The sequence below is a fragment of the Eutrigla gurnardus genome (assembly GCF_963514095.1).
Source record: "Eutrigla gurnardus genome assembly, chromosome: 10".
NCBI classification, from domain to species: domain Eukaryota; kingdom Metazoa; phylum Chordata; class Actinopteri; order Perciformes; family Triglidae; genus Eutrigla; species Eutrigla gurnardus.
This window is the reverse complement of record NC_139924.1, coordinates 10544435-10561877: the sequence shown is the minus strand read 5'-3', so window position 1 is coordinate 10561877 and position 17443 is coordinate 10544435. Positions and strand designations below refer to the sequence as shown.

General features: G+C 40.0%; 1 protein-coding gene across 4 annotated transcripts; it reads right to left on the bottom strand.

Moving 5' to 3' along the window:
* Nucleotides 1-630: 630 nt before the first annotated feature.
* LOC311019351 (arf-GAP with coiled-coil, ANK repeat and PH domain-containing protein 2) lies at nt 631-17188 on the bottom strand. 4 transcript variants are annotated; one of them, XR_014597798.1, is made up of 24 exons: nt 17170-17188; nt 14269-14335; nt 14133-14190; nt 13427-13546; nt 12890-12943; nt 12547-12605; nt 11640-11823; nt 11491-11535; nt 11022-11117; nt 10429-10503; nt 9945-10048; nt 9720-9771; nt 9105-9205; nt 8766-8877; nt 7670-7863; nt 7513-7582; nt 7224-7318; nt 7048-7124; nt 6594-6748; nt 5386-5495; nt 5190-5300; nt 4697-4758; nt 3071-4071; nt 631-3040 (listed from the first exon to the last, which is right to left on the bottom strand). XR_014597798.1 is itself a non-coding variant. In XM_084018700.1 (22 exons), the coding sequence occupies exons 1-22, from the start codon at nt 14319-14321 to the stop codon at nt 3896-3898; spliced, it is 2163 nt and encodes a 720-aa protein (XP_083874826.1). In that variant the 5' UTR covers nt 14322-14697; the 3' UTR covers nt 631-3895. The 4 variants fall into 4 exon arrangements, 1 of the variants encoding a protein (XP_083874826.1); XR_014597799.1 differs by lacking the exon at nt 17170-17188 and adding an exon at nt 15323-15465; XR_014597800.1 differs by lacking the exon at nt 17170-17188 and having other exon boundaries at nt 14269-14697.
* Nucleotides 17189-17443: the final 255 nt, after the last annotated feature.

Genomic DNA, 17443 nt, shown 5'->3' with positions numbered 1-17443 from the left:
AAATATTGTTAGAAAGTGTACAGGTGAAGGGCTTTTGTGGACATTTGTATAACCCTGCTAATAAACATCTAGGAGCCTTTTGTATTTAAATACACAGACAGAGCTTTAATCTAGGCCTATTTAGGGGCTGCAAGGTCCAAAGGATGTAGCCCACTCATACACACTAATGTTACATAAAAATCCATCCATCCATCCATTGTCTACCGCTTATCCTGTATTCCGGGTCGCGGGGGGGGGGGGGGGCTGGAGCCGATCCCAGCTATCATTGGGCGAAGGCAGGGTACATCCTGGACAGGTCGCCAGTCTGTTACATAAAAATAGTTTACATTTTGGATTTATTTATTTATTTTATCATTTACAGGAATGGCTTGTTGTTAGTGAACTTCAATCGTTATCAAAAGGTTTGCCAATTTAAAATACAGTAGTTCTATTATCTTACTGTATCTATTATTATTTTTAATTATTTTATGAATGACGCTGACTTTCCGATCTTAAGCTAATTTCCAAATCTCATTTTACACGCTTGACTTGACCTGAAACATTGGGACTTTTTTTTTAACAAATCAGGTTAAATAAAGGATCCGAGCTGCTGAAGGATTAGATAGTAACAACAGCAGACAGTCTTCAACATGTATTAAGATGATTTATTAAGCAGTAGCATCAGACATTTGTAACAGTCTGGAATGAAATCAAAATCAACCCTAAAGCAGAATTCACACTTCCTCCTGCTTCTTTGACAAATTTTAAAATGATGCAGGAAAGTTTTTCAGCAGGTCTGAGGCTTTAAAATTCAATATTTCCCCCCAAAAATTGTGTGAAGAGTTCTGCCTCAGGGCTGTTTTGTGTCTTAACAGTCTGTTGGTCCACTTCAGTCTTCATTAATACAAAAAAACAGTTTTTAGACTCACAGCAAACTAATTTTAAATATTTCCATAAAAACCACAATGAAATGTCTAAAATCTTTGAGAAAACGATAAAAGTAGCTCTTCATCAGCTACACATTAAATCCCTTTCTGAACACAAATAAGAAAACAAAATTAAATACAATTTTATAAACAATCAAATATTTTTCTGAAGTGCTTTCTGAAAGCATTTCAGAAAAGTACTTTCATAAAATCAAACCTCAATCTTGATCTTGTTTGAGCATCAGCTTGTGATGATGTCTCTGTATAGTTTTATTGTTAGTGGTTAGTCCGTCATTCCTGCACTGGATTCATGTTGGCTTCATGCGCATGAGGAAAATGATGCACATAACTCAGCATTTCTGATTAATATCAGCCTCACTATTTACTATCATTCCACATCTCAGTCTCCCACTCAGCTGTTTGTGGTCCAGTTGCATTGTGGGTCAAGTGGGCACCAGGTTTTGACAAGGAGGAGGTATATGTGGAATAAAAAAAATATAATATAGAAGTGCAACAAGTAATCTCCTTTAGAGGACTGTTTTGAAGGAAATAATTCCAAAATGTGTAGGAGCAACTCATTAATGACAGTTCCAGATTACACACATTCTCTAAACAGTTTTTCAGTCGTTGAGTTGTGTGTTGTAACTAAACATTTCAGATTCATGGAGCCGATCGGGCAAAGGCAGGTTTCACCCCAAACATTAAGACAAACATCCACCCATCATTTAACCTTTCAAATAACCTCATCCTCTTTACCTATGTTTGGACTGTGGGAGCCAGAGTACCCGAAAGAACCCACGCTAACACGGGGAGAACATGTAAAACTCCACACAGAAGGAGTCCCAACGCGGACTTGAACCGAATTATTGAATAAAAATACTTTAAATAACTATTAGTGAAAAAAATGGCACTCATAAATAGTATCAAAGAAAGTTTGAGTTCATGAAAATCTTAGAGGATTATACTTTGTTCATACTGTACTTCCTGTTTTCTGAGATGTTTCTTACAATCGTTTTCCTTCTACTGTTGAGGCAATTTTCACATTATTAAATCTGCACAGTATGTAGTGTGCAGGTGTCAACTTTTACTCAAATGATGCGGCACTGATAGCCTAGCACCTTCGTGATGTGCGCATAATTAAGTCTCAGTGAAACAGCAATTAGAATGTCTTTTCTGAGTAAAATGAAATAATAGTTAAATGTGGATGCTGACGTCTTTACACCATCACTGACCTGAGTTATTCATATTCCTAAATAACATTTGAGGGTGTAGCTGCACTGACTGCTTTTATTAAACTACAGTTGTAAGTTGTGACATCATCGGTGCGTAGTAAACAGTTAAGAGGATTTTGTCCTTTGTAACATTACTCTGACAGTAACCTGTATTCAATTGACGGAATGTATAATTAAAGGAATAGTTCGACATTTTAGGAAATATGCTTATTTGCTTTCTTGCCAACAGCAAGGTGGAGGAAGAACATGGTTAGCCTAGCTTAGCATGAAGACTCGAAGTAGGGGTAAACAGCTAGCCTGTCCAATGTTGAAGAATACACCTACTGACATCTCTGGCCCTGTTCACACCTGGCATGCATCTTGTGCGATCTGATCACAAAGAACATTCGTTCACACCGGTTCATGTGCGTTTTCAATGAACGATTGCGATTAGATCTCACGTCCCCGCTCTATATGCAAATACAGTTACGTACATAATTTCCGTTTGCAAAGACCAAATGTGCTGTTGTTATCAACCAGTGAGAGGCTGCATGAATGAATGAATACTTCCTAGGGGCGGTCCTTCAATGTGGTCCAGGACACATTAGTGTATACAATACTAAAAGAATGCATGGCATATGCATCCCAGTCCACCTCCTCATGTGATCGGACCTCTATGCGTCCCCATTGCACATTGGCTTGACGCATGTTAAGGCCAGGTGTGAACTGAAGCTCACTCATTTACATGCTATATATTGTTTGTTGAATTCATCCATGATCATTAATGTAACAAGACAATCAATGCACACATCAGCACTAGGGTTGCAACCGTTCTGAAACCGAGACCACAGCTCTCGTTCAATACAAGGCAGAGATCTCAGGATGGCAACTAATAGACTAAAAGATTGCAGTTCAATAAAGCATCTTATCCTGGAGGTGGTGGCGATCGCTAACATATGTCTATTACTACTCCAAAACCTGAACAGCTACTGGCATTAGTCAGCATATTAACATGCTAATGTCTAGCAGGTTTAATCTTCACCATGTGCACCTCATTGAATATGTTCGCATGCTGGTCCTTGACCAATCATCACTTGGCGTCTTTGACAACATGCGTGATCTCAATGGGAAGAAGGGGTTAGGGGCTTATTTACGGAACAAGAATAGGAAAAACAATGGCATCTGAAGTGCTGTGTTTGATGCTGGATGCCAAGCGTTCAGAATTTACGGTGGCCTTTAGGTAACGTTCAAACATGAAAGGGTGTCTCTAGAGCCAGTGTTTCTGTCCGTTCTGGGATACTGCAGAAACATGGCGGTGCAACGTGGTAGACTCCATGAAGAGGACCTGCTCCCTTTGTACATTTGAAAAACCCATCCCATAATAATTCTTAGTTTCAGGAGATAATACACTAATGAAAACATAGTTATGAAGATTATATTCAATTCCTGCCAATAAATATCCTACAATTCTACACACGTGACCCTTAAAGCAAAAACACAGTGAATCCTCCCACGTGAATATTTAGTCAATGTGAAGGCTATTAGATCAAACCATTAATGGAGAACATAATCTGCAGGTTAATGAAAAGAACCAGTGACACTTATACAGTAACTGTACATAAAGTAAACGTGTACTGTCATTGTTATCATGACGAGTATACTACATAATATTGTCAAAATTGTTAGACATCAGTCACATGAAGCAGTCAGTCATCACTTCTAAATGTTTAAAGTCTACAGAGGGTCTGCAGTCCAACGGGCTTCCAGTCTCAGTTTCTGTCATTCTGACATCTTTCCAATACTGTGTTGGCTGTTTACCATTTCACCTCCTCCTCCCTGAACCTCCTCCTCTTCCTCGCCTCCACGGCTGAACTGCCGTCTGGTGAGTCTCTCTGGGTCGTGTGACGCCATGGCGCTGTAGTCACGGAAGATGTCCTGAAATGTCTCGTCATCTCCTGAGGAATTTCACCAGATTAACAGATTTGCTGCTGTTTTACAGACTGTATACATACGTGGTTCCAAGAGCTTCACGCAAGCTACATCACAGGAATTCTTAAATACCACTCTGAAAGAAATGTACCAATTTGTATAAAAATGTTCATAAGCTGGATAGATAAAGTTCTTGTGATGAGCTGTGTCTAGAGACGGAGACATAACTTAATTATTCATACAATATTGCTCTAAATAAAACATTAAAAGGCATGCAAATAAATCTGCAAATTGTTCACTGGTAGACCAGGTCTAAGTCATGGTCAAACCCAAATCCAGTCCTTGGACTGAACTTGTATTTTCATGTATGAAAAGAGGCATTAAAAATAAAAAAATAAAAAACAGATGGATGTTGCTGATTATTTTAAGAAGTTACAATGCAACATCAGATAAAAATGTTCATAAAATCCAGTATCTCTTTTCTTAGCATTTTTAAGACTTTTAAAATATTGTTTTAAGACATTTAATAGCAAAAAGGCCTTATTTTTAGATGAATTAACTCAATGCCTTTCAAGACTTTGTAAGGATCTATAGAACCCTGTACATAAGAGAGTGTATGTGTTATAGTTGTTAGTGTGAGAATCAACTAACCCATAGCTCCAAAGACTCCTTCTGAATCTCTCATCTCTTCATTCATCCTGGCCATCCGCAGTCTGAAACATTGAAATCAACTGGTGTCAATTAAACCGATTAAACCGTTTGCATACATGACATAGAGTTTAAATGTCTCATCAAAGAGTTGTGACAACTGCACTTAAGAGAGTTAAGACAATGAAGAGCCAAAGCAACTTGTCACTAGCGTCTCCGGGAAATCACCACAACAACACGACCTACCGGAAGTTGTCCAGCGTACACGCAACACACGGAAGTTAACCAAAAGTTCTATTGTGCTCGTAGCCAAGCTGTAAATGTAAATACAGGACCCTGTAACATGGCTAGCAAATTCCGCTTGCTTCCTGTCTTCGTGCTAAGCTAACCACATCCAGACTCCAGCTCCATACTGAACACACTGACAATGAACTAAATGGCTAAACGCAGAAGTCCTTTTAAACCTTTAATATATTGACATTCAGTGATGACTCACAGTGTGACAATGTCAGCATGGGCTGTTTCCACAGCAATGGCCAATGGGTCCTGGCCTTTTTCATCCACAGCGTACTGATTGGCTCCTCTCTTCAACAGCAGACATACCTGTCTGCACAAAGCCAATGAAAACCAAATATGTTTATTCCAGTCTAATGAAACATGGTCAGTGTGTGTGTGTGTGTGAGAGAGATTACCCAGTGTGTCCAGCGGTGGCAGCAGCATGCAGCGCTCCCTGTCCTCTCAGGTCTCGGTGGTTGACATTTGCTCCATTCAGCAGCAGGAACTCACAGGCCAACAGCGACCCCTGCAGATAGCACAGAGAAATACAACCTCAGTAAACTGAAGGATGAAGTGTTCCTTTCTGTTGAGAAAACTCTCCTACGTCTTAATTGAAATAAAGTCAAAAGTCTCTTGGATCAGCTGGAAAATGCATCATTGAGACGCCATTAAACCTTTGTCCTCCCACATTTTGGCTCCATTGACAAACTTGCTGCACTGCATCTTCAGACTGTCCTCCACAGTACGATACAGCCAGATTTTAGAAAAGGAGCAATTTGATGCATTGAAACATTTAACTGTAAACAGCTTCTGCAAATTCTGGCTACATATATATCTCCAACATGTTCATGAACATAAATGACAGAATTTTGATGTCATGGTACAAAATCCATTGCATGTTCTCCCCGTGTGAGTGTGGGTTCACTCCGGGTTCGCCAGCTTCCTCCAACAGTCCAAAGACATGCAGGATGGGGGGATCTGTCTGTCTCTACATGTCAGCCCTGTGATAGACCGGTTACCTGTCTGTCTCTACATGTCAGCCCTGTGATAGACTGGTTACCTGTCTGTCTCTACATGTCAGCCCTGTGATAGACTGGTTACCTGTCTGTCTCTACATGTCAGCCCTGTGATAGACTGGTTACCTGTCTGTCTCTACATGTCAGCCCTGTGATAGACTGGTTACCTGTCTGTCTCTAGATGTCAGCCCTGTGATAGACTGGTTACCTGTCTGTCTCTACATGTCAGCCCTGTGATAGACTGGTTACCTGTCTGTCTCTACATGTCAGCCCTGTGATAGACTGGTTACCTGTCTGTCTCTACATGTCAGCCCTGTGATAGACTGGTTACCTGTCTGTCTCTAAATGTCTCCCTGTGATAGACTGGTTACCTGTCTGTCTCTACATGTCAGCCCTGTGATAGACTGGTTACCTGTCTGTCTCTACATGTCAGCCCTGTGATAGACTGGTTACATGTCTGGTAACACAGATTCTCAGAGTTTTGCTTGAAAACTGAGTTTTTGACACCAGTTTGAACACCTGCCTTTACATGCACCCATGGTGAAGACAAAGTCATCCCCAACTCACTGCAGCTATAATTGTATTTTGTGGTCATGGCGCCTCCTCACCCCGACAGTAGCCCCTATGAGCGCCGTGCGCCCCCCCTCCTCGCTAATACTCCCGTTGACCTCCGCCCCCTGGGCCATCGCTGATGCCATAGCGACCAGGTCTCCTGCCAATGCAGCCCGATAAAGTCGCAGCCCGGCCTCGACCGTCGCATGATCTGAAACACAATGCGGGCTGTTCAAATACCTCATTAGCATTTATAGAGTTGGTTGTCTTTCACTAGTGCAACTACTGAACACTTTTGGTTCAACTAGGGGATACGACTAAATGTTCAAACCTTTCCATATGCTCACATGCAAATACATTATTTGAAAAACTGTTAATGTGGTGAAACAATGGCAGATAAATCATCTCCTAATAATTCATGTTGTTACAATTAATCCTCTGGATAACAACGTCTAGACTGTATTTCTTGGTGACCCATCCTGTTACAAACTTTACTTGTGTTGGACTCACAAGCTCCACCTGAGCTGCTCTTCTGCACAAATCTCTTCTCCACATATTTCTCTTTGATCCACATCTCTTTCTCTGCTCTGGAATTAAGTGAAAACAGACAAAACAAACATTTATTTTTGTTTCTTTCAGTTGTCTGACTCATCAGCAGATACAATAATAAATATTACTGATTTTACCGTGTGCTGTCAGTGCCGGGTTTGACTCGTCCTTCCTCTGAACATTGCGCCTCATAGATCCGGTTCATGATACTATTGCCAAGTACACACAGCAGCTAAATAGAAGGGAAGAAGAGTTTGAAGAAGAGTTTTAGAATCAACTCTTTAGCATCAATATAAGACGACTATTTTTTTTATTTTTCGACATAAATAGCAACCTATATGAATGAAATGTTTTCATCTGTCTCTTATAAAAACAAATTAAACATAATATTGTAAGTGTGAGTGTGTGTGTGTGTGTGTGTGATACCTTCAGTTGTTCAGCCTCCCATGAGTCAAGAGTGAGAGATCTCACCTTGGACAGGTGGACACCCAGGCTCCTGCAAGCATGATGATGTCATATTTTAAAATCACATTACACAACATCATGCAGTATAATATACTCTATGTACTAATGTGATAGTTACCTGTGGATGCCAGAGCACTCAATGCACAATGTGATGCCAAGATTGATGGAGGCCCAACGAGGCTCCTCCTCCCCGCAGTCACAGCACTGGTAGTTCCCGGGGCCCCTGAGGGCCACGCTCAGTGCCGGCGGCCTCTGAGCCCGAGTGCCCAGGGAGGAGTCCCCACCACACACCAGAGGGGGGAGCTCTTTAGGCTTTAAACAAGCAGAGATTAAATCTATAGTCATGTACTCTAATTTGAGGTACTGTAATGCTACTTTCTACTTTTTTATCATATCACTACATTAATCTGATAGCTTATGTTACGTTACAACTTGTAAGTTAAGATTTTTGAATATGAAAATGTTCAAGTACAGCTCAAACCTTGAAGTAATTTTTCCTGTAAAACCATTTGCCGACTCCAAATGCAATAATATATTCGTAATAATGTTAATATGGTTAATAATATGAATATCAATGTATTAGTAATAATGTTGAGGTTTGGACTAAACAAACATTGTGAAGGTGTCACTTTGGGCTCTGGGTTATTGTGATGCCATTCCTCACTATTTTCACTATTTTTTGCAAACCAACCAATCAGTCGATTAACAGAGAAAATACTCATTCAGAAACAATCATTAGTTAATAGTTCAGAATGAGTTCCAGCTCAACTTACAACAGTAAAATACTTTACAGTGATGGCTGAGTTATAATAATTTAATGATATAATATAAAATAGTAGTCAGTTTCACTGAAACAGAGGAATGTTAATGTGTGTGTAATATTTGTACTGTATGAGGTTAGTACATTTACTGTAACACAGTATTTTAAATGTGCGCTATTAGTACTTTTACTGTAACTGAGAGTTTTTATATTGTAGTACTAGTACTTTTTATGTAACAGAGTATTTGTATTGTATTGTAGTATTAGTACTTTTACTGCAGTAAAGGATGTGAATGATTCCTACTCATCTCTTTTGTTTAATTAAACAAAGTTACAGACCTTTACAGAATCTAGCTTCATATTTAAGAAACAGATATGAGAGCTGCATCAAACTTTCTGAGGACATTACATATTTATTGTATTATATTACTGATTGCTATAATAAACAATCTACCTGTGTGACCTGAATGTCGGATCTCTCTCTGTAGGCGAGATCGATGCTGCCCTGCAGAGCGCTGAGCCAGGCCTGCTTCAACTGCTCCGAGTCTGCCTGCAGAGCACAGCATCTAACACACACACACACACACACACACACACACACACACACACACACACACACACATACACATACACATACACATACACACACACATACACACACACACACACACACACACACACACACACACACACACACACACAGTCAGACAGTATTTAGAGTTGGTTTCCGAACATGCGATCTGTTCGTATACATATATACTGTATGTGGTGCTGTTTTGTGTGACAGACTTACTTCTGAACAGAGAGAAGCTCGAAGCAGAAACGTCTGTCGATGTGCTCCAGAGATTTGACAGCACACAGTCTGAGATCCTCAAACAGAACCACGGCCTCCTCCTGCAGCATGAACACAAAACACTTCAATGATTCTCCTCCTGTTCCTGCATCTAGTCCCAAATCATCATCTGCTCTTTCGTGGTTGTGTTATTGTCAGTAACAAAGTAATAACATCCTTAAATTACAGTCAGGATGGGGACAACATGCCCAAGCAGTTTTTTTACATCCTATTTTTGCCCCCCCAACTTTTAAAGTTGTTTTATCAACAGAGAAAGATTTGGTTTTGATCAACAGACTTCAAAAATCATGTGGGTGCCATGTTTTACTTTGAAAATGCAGAATTTCTACAGAAAAATGGCAGGTTTGTGTTGAATCATCAGTTTCACCAACTTTGTATTGTTTCATTTATAAATCAGGTTTATAAAAACGAAATTAAGGTTCTCACTGTGGCATTAAACAGACTTAATATCTGCAGGAACAAGTAAGAAAGAAAGAAAGTTAACTGATCATTGCAGCTGTGATAATGACTTAAATGACAAATGAGTCATGATTTTAAATCAAAGCGCAATTATACCTTGTATGACTTTCTGTAAATGAGTTGGTCGTCTCTGATCGAAAACCAGCATCTGAAACAAGTTCACGTCAAGTTCTGCTCATATGACACATTTGAAATCACATGGAGCTTCATAGCTATTTAATGAATTACATGATAAGTACAAACACACAACAAACACACGCTGATGAAATACTGTGTAGTTTTAAACGGAGCTTTCCTGAACCAGTAGAATTGTGTCTGTACCTCTTCCAGGTTTTGGTTTTCTTCCTGGAGCGTTTGAAGAGGTAACCCTGGATGATTGCGTCACTCCCGGGACAAGGGCAGACCATTGGCTCTCCTGAAGCATCCTAAACACACACACACACAAACACACACACAAACACACACACAAAAACCCAACAATTTGTCATTGTACATAATAATGTATTGGATGATTTTTATGTTTCCAGTCTTTGTGCTAAGCTAAGATTTAAAAAAAAGAGCTTTACATTCACTGTACAGACATGATAGTGGTGTCAATCTGAACATCTTAATAAGCATATTTCCCAAAGTATTCCTTTGTCACTCTATAGTGCAGAAGAACCATACAGAGCATTTGTTCATGTTTTACTAGGACATTAATGTGATTTTGTTTTCACAGCAGCAGTTGTGGCAGATTAAGCCAGAGATCCTGACAAACAGGTGAACTATTAGAGGCGAATATGGGAATAATGAAGAGACTCCTTACTCTCTGCTGGACCAGCAGGTGTGTGTTCTCAAGGTCTTTTCTTTTAGCTGCGCAGTCTACTGATAACTGTGACAACTGAAAAAAACAAACATACACGGAGGTTGGTTACATACAGTAAAGAGATAGTTGTGATGTTTTATAGTGTGGTTGTGTGAGTTACTTCTCCATAGTAAATGCATTACCATCGATGAGTACATAGTAATGGGAGAAACACACAGGAGTGCCAGAAAGTATTCCATTAGTATTGGTATCACTGTACTGGTATTCGTGGTAGACCAGCAACTCATGTGTTCTGTGTTCAAAAGGTGGTCTGCTGGATTTGTAGAGAGCATATCTTCAACAGCATCAGTTCCTTGTTAGAAATGGTTGAAAATATTCAACATATAGCATTCACTTAATCTGCATTAATTGTTTGAGATGTCTAAACAAAAATAAAAACAATATGTACATCGATTTGCTCCCATGCTGGCACTCGTGTCTGTTTGTCCAAACTCCATCTACTGTAGAAAACACACCGACTATGGAGAAGTAACTCATACAACCAACTATCCCTTTAAAGGACCCCTAGGCAGAAGGGGGTCAGAGGTCAGGACCTGTGCTGCGATGGTTTTCATGGTGGGCTCCAGGTCCCTGAGGAGGTCGAAGCCTTGGTGGAAGAAGGTGAACTGAGCGTGGACGAAGGAGAACACCTGTCAACAGACAGCAACACATCAGTCTTCACATGACTATGACCACACAAGTTTCTACTTCATCAACACCACTCATCATGTTCTAAATATGTGCTCATGGATGTTATTTAACACTAACAATTACATCAAAATGGACTCTGTTCCAATAGTTTTACCTTCAATTGAAGTTTCGTTGTTCAGTCCTGCAGACTGGTCAGCTAAGCTAACTTCTTCTGAACTTAACACATAGACATCGATAGAAATCCCTCTGAATATCTCACTCTCAGAAAGAAAGAACACACTTTGTTCCCAAAATGTTGAGCAACTCCTTTAAAACATCAAATTAACATATGCAATCCTCATTCAGAGTTTGTAAAGTTAAAAAACAACTCACTGAGTTTAAGATGTCGATTCTCTGCTGAGTCTTGAAGGTGTTGAGCTGAAAACATTTAAATTATATTTCACTGTCTGGTATTCAAACTTGGAAATAAAAAGTCTGGCACATTTTCCACATCATTGCACTGTGTGTGTGTGTGTGTGTACCTGCAGACAGTAGTCCAGAGAAAAGTGTTGGTAGCATTTGCGCGTTGCGAGGAGGAGGTGACTCGCCCGCTCTGCGTCACCAGCTTTGTGGCGAGACACCTGAGCGTTCTTCACCGCCGCCATCTCCAAATCCTCCCCGATCCGAACAAACTCCTTCCTGGTCTCCACCAGCTGGGGCAGGAACCTCAAAAACACATCACATCATCATCATAACTAGTGTTCATTGTATTACTCAGCAACCTTTCTGTTTGTTTACTGTTGTTGTTGTTTATTGGTGCATGGATTTTATTTTTAATACAATATTTTAGTATTAAAAGTTTTACTTCATGAAAATGTTCATTTTTACCACCAGTATCAATAACAACATTGACAGTTAGAGAAAGGGTGAACAGTAAAGCTGGACAGTGTTTGCATGCGGTCCCCAAATCCTTAAACTGCCCCAACACACCAGGAAGCAAGAAAAGTTTTACTTTTGCATATAAATTACAAAAATAAACATCTTCCACAGTCATCTATATATAAATCCACTTAATCATGTTTATTCATGAAAAAACATTAATAGACAAACAAAATTAATTTTGTAATTGTACTGTAAATAGAGCATATTTAAATACAAACACAAGTTTGCATTAATAAATACATAATGCACAATAAGAGGTCATTAAATGTAAAATGTTTTTGTTCTCTGTGTGTTTACCTGTCATGGTGTGACATTAATCTGATTACACAGTCACATTGTGGGGAGACAATGTTGTAGACGATTGCATGTCCCCATAAGGTAAATTATTTTTGGATGAAGACTTGGCTTAAGGTTAGGTTTAGGGTAAGTCACCAGAAAATTAATGCATTTCAATGTAATATCCCTAAATGTAATTTTAACAAGGCTGCATGCGTGTGTTGGACCTACTGTGAACAGAGGTTGGTCAGCTGTTGGCTGATGGCTCTCTGCGTCTGATCAAACAGCATCTGAGGACAAAAGACAAACAAAACACAGACAGATGAACACGGTACTGTAACTAGAACTTCTTTGACTGCTGCTGTACTGAGCGGGCCTACCAGGCTCTGGACCAGAGTCGGGAGACGGGAAATAAATGTGAATTTCTGGTGGAAAAGCTGCAAAAAGTGGGGAGGAACTATGTGGAAATGGCAGCATGTACCAAACTCCTACTGTCCCTAAGCTACACCACATCAAAAAAGTGCAAGGATAGAACATAAAATAGACAGAAAACAGGGTGTGTGTGTGGACTTACATTGTGGAAGCTGACCATCTCCTTCAGGCCCAGGTTGAACTGGTTCAGACAGTTCTGAGGGGAAGAAAACAGGCAGTCAGAGAGAAACATCTCGCAGTAAAATCATGAAAACGAAAAAACGAGAGATGCAGATCATCTGCCAACATACTGCCAAACTACCGGAAAGCCTTTTCCACTCTGAGAACTTAACAACTTGACTGCATGCTGATGTTTATCCATAAAATAGCTGTTGAGATATTTCACTTATAAACCAAAAATGTCTCATGGAAGAAAAGTCATAGGATTGTCAGTCCATTCAAACTATGAATGTATGTTTGTGTCGATCCAAAGAACAAAATGAGTTTGTCTAGTTGTCTTTTTAAGGACATATTTCCCAACTGTTCTGCTCTGTGAACACACAAGGCAGAACATGGAACCAAAGTCTGACTGGTTCTTTATAGTCCAGGTCATGAGAAGCTCCAGGTTGTTAAGTTTGTGAAGTGGAAAAATGCCTCAGTGTAGAGTACTACTAAGCATTAGCATTTATTAGCTCCGTACGGTGATGACGCTGTCCTTCTTTTGGTACATAGAGAGTTCAGCCAGGCCGGTCAGGAACAGCTGATTGGCGGTGCTGTACGCTTGTCCCGCCTCCACCATTTTACAGCACAGTTTCATCACCTGATTGAGAAGAAACACAGATTACAGACAAAGAAGGTCTCTTCACAGGTACCACAGTGTTCATAAAATAATGAGCAAACATGTTTCAGCCACTGGGGGGAAGCAGACACACACGTAGCAGCAGGATTTGCACTTAGCAACGTAACAGTAGAAGTAGTAATAGAAACATTGTTAGTTCACGGTAACAGTAGATTAGTAGTCATAATAGTATAAATAGAAGAGGTGGGATAACTAACGCTTCTTTGATGCATGTGCTTTGTTGAACGATTCTGTAGTGAGTTAGTAGTAGTAGTAGTAGTAGTAGTAGTATTAACAGTAGTTGAAGTACAGTAACAGTATTAACAGTATAGTACTATCATCAGTAACAGGCCCAGCAGTAACAGCATTTACACTCTTAATAGTAGTGAGTTAGTAGTATTCACAGTATTTGAAGTACAGTAACAGTATTGACACTGTTAAAAGTAGTGAGTTTGTAGTAGTAGTATTATCAGTAGTAGTATTAACAGTAACAGTATGGTATTAACAGCAGTAGTTGCTGTGCCAGTATTAGAACTCATCATAGTAGTAGGTTAGCAGGAAGTTGTACCTTGTCCAGTTGTGTCTCGAGCACAGAAACATCCGCCTCAAACAGCTCGAGCTTCAGTCTGAACAAAATCAATAAAACATCATCAGGACTTCTGCACATGCGCGGTTTGGGGATGCTAAAGGGTCTGTATACTTACCTGAACTCGGGTGAGTCTTTGAGACACTCCTCAAAGTCCAGCAGCGAGTCCATGTTGTCTTATGTAACTGTCAACGAATTAAACGGTTGATAAAGTTGATTAAGCCCTCTGCATACTAACGGTTAGCATGCTAGCCAACAGTTAGCCCGTTAGCTCCATTCAGCACCTCCGCTCTTATTCCTCATATTTAACTCCGTCCACAATCCGGGAAAACCGCCGATAAACTCCTACCATGAGCTGAATCGATAGTTTCACATACGGCCGATCGATCAGGCACGATGCACGCGCGCCTTTATATCACGCATGTTGGATAAAAGTGTCAATAAACTCGTGTTTGTTGTGTTCTAAATGTAACAGCTGTCTGCACATCCTGCACACCGCCGCTGACGAAGACTCCGACAGTCCGAAGCCCCTCCTCATGAATATTAATAAGATGACGCTGCCTGACGAACACGTTACAGAAACCCGTTAGTTAGTAAGAGGAAAAATCAGATGAAAACTTGTAATGGAAAAAAGATCTTGTAAGTCAATATAATGACAAAGTTAAATAATAAGAAACTTTCTCAAAATAATGAGTCAGTTAATCAAAATAATAAGAATCCTTCTCAAATTACTTACTTAATAATAAAATTATGAGACATTTCCCCCAAATAACGAGTTATAAACTCAGAATAATGAGTTAGTAACTCAAAATAATGAGAAACGTTCCCAAAATAACAAGTTATATGTACATCTTGATAGTTTGTTTATTGGGTTAAATCCAAAGTGGCACAAATGAGAACACGACTTGTATTTTGTTTATGAGTCGAGAGTGAGATTACTTCACTGGGAGGAGAGTGTGTGGCAAGCTGTAGCAACACAATTTGAATAACAAACATGCACCAACCACCAGGAGGATGCATAATGAACTAGCATGAAACAAAAGTGAAAAAAATATTCAAAGAATATGTCATACCATATGACCAATCTATTAACTAATAAAACCAATACAATCAGTGTGTTTTCCCCAGGGACACGTTTTCCTGCCCACAGAAGGATAAATGGTGTGGTACACCTTGTTGGGTGTACAGGTGCTCTCTTCTAGAGCTTTTTGGGGATCGTCTTCCAAAAGCTGCCTTTCTCTGAGACACTTCAGGGGGTTGTCCCATTATTGCAGTGCTCATTTGGGGGAAGCCTCTTGGTGCGACACGGACCTTAGAAGCAATGTTGGTGGTATTGCCAAGGTAGAAGACTGCAGAGCACCGTCGGTTTTCCATCCAGCCATCCATTGTCTACCGCTTATCCTGTATTCAGGGTCGCGGGGGGGCTGGAGCCGATCCCAGCTGTCATTGGGCGAAGGCAGGGTACACCCTGGACAGGTCGCCAGTCTATCACAGGGCTGACATGTAGAAACAGACAACCATTCACGCTCACATTCACACCTACGGGCAATAAAGAGTCATCAATTAACCTATCCCCATGCATGTCTTTGGACTGTGGGAGGAAGCCGGAGAACCCAGAGAGAACCCACGCTCACACGGGGAGAACATGCAAACTCCACACAGAAGGAACCTGGGGCCGACCCGGGGATCGAACCCAGGACCCTCTTGCTGTGAGGCGAGAGTGCTAACCACTACACCACCGTGCAGCCCCCCGTCGGTTTTCATCTTGTTAAAATTTCACGCAAATGATGTTGCTGCTGCAGTGGCTGCATCCTTTTGCAGCTTGCTTTTGAGGAACCAGATGAATATATACAATTATTCAAAGTACAACGGGCCTACTAGATATACTCTTTCATGTTTGTGTATTCATACTGCCATTGTACATCGAGTGCTGCAGGATTGAGTCTTACAACTTGGAAATGGATCAGGATTTTGAACTTCTGATTCCCTTGTCTTTGCGGGTTTTTGGTTAGATCATTGAAATAAGTGCTTTTCTGTGCTTGACTGCAGTCACACTGACAAGTATAGCAAATGGGTCGTGAGTGCCTAGATGGTCTACTCTAATCAAGTTGAGTGTGTAACGCTGTCCACTCACCCACAATGGTCAACATCTTGTCTATGTAGTGGAAGGAGAAGGCATATTTTCCACATCGTGTAAAACAGGGGGAACTCATATTCCCCGTTTTACACAATGTTTTATTCTGTTTTAATACAGTTGTTTAAAAAAGCTGGCAGATATTTTGGCAGGTGACAATCAAATGTTGCCGGTATTGCGCCATCCAGTTGTAAATTGCCATTAAGAAGAAGAAGCATACTAACGATATCCAAATAGAGAAACAGCAAACGTCTGGGGTTAAGCTAACACAAGTTTAACAGATTTTCACATGTTCTTTCCATGTAATACAAAAAATAATAATTCATTTGTGTAAACAACAGTGCCATTATGCAAACAAACGTGCATTTAAAGGGTTACATCTCTGAAAAACAACGAATGTTTGGTAGTTGTTATCAGGACTGATGTTGGTTAAAATATTAAAAATAATAAATTTAATAATGTAATAATATTAACACATTCTAGTTGCTTTTTAAAGCTAACTGTTCATAGCAACTTTTTTCAGTGAGGCACAAGAGTAAACGTAATGTTTGTTTCAGAGTCGTTTCTGTGAGCTGCATGCAAACGTATAAAAACAGTTATTTAATGGAGCATAACATAGTGGCAAGGACATTATAATTGTTTTCATGATGTGCTTTAAGGAAACCATTAAAAATCACAACTATGTACAGATAATTTCCCAGTGTGGGATTAATAAAGTCCGTCCATCCATCTGAGGTTGATAATGAACGTTAATTTATTCTTACAAGCTAACGGTCATATCCTCTTTTATATGATATAATTTATATCAGGGTAACCTGATAAAGTAATTGGTATTGTATAGGTAATAAATATAATATAATATTGGTTAAGGCTATGATACCATACCTCTAAGAACTCTTCTCCCTTCACCCTTCACCGTCTCCCTTGGAAGACAGTGATGACATCCAATAACATCTCAAGAGATATCCAGTTGCTCCGCCGCTGCTACTGTTGCTAATGCTAACCAGAGCTCCAGTCAAACATCCGGGTATGTTGGATAAGATGCAAACAGCGACACTCTGCGGACCGGGGTGGTAAGTCATTATAAATGAGCATAGACTTGTAAGGGTTGCCCCTCAATCATGTCTCCAGTAGGCTTTAATGTTTTAATGCTTTAATG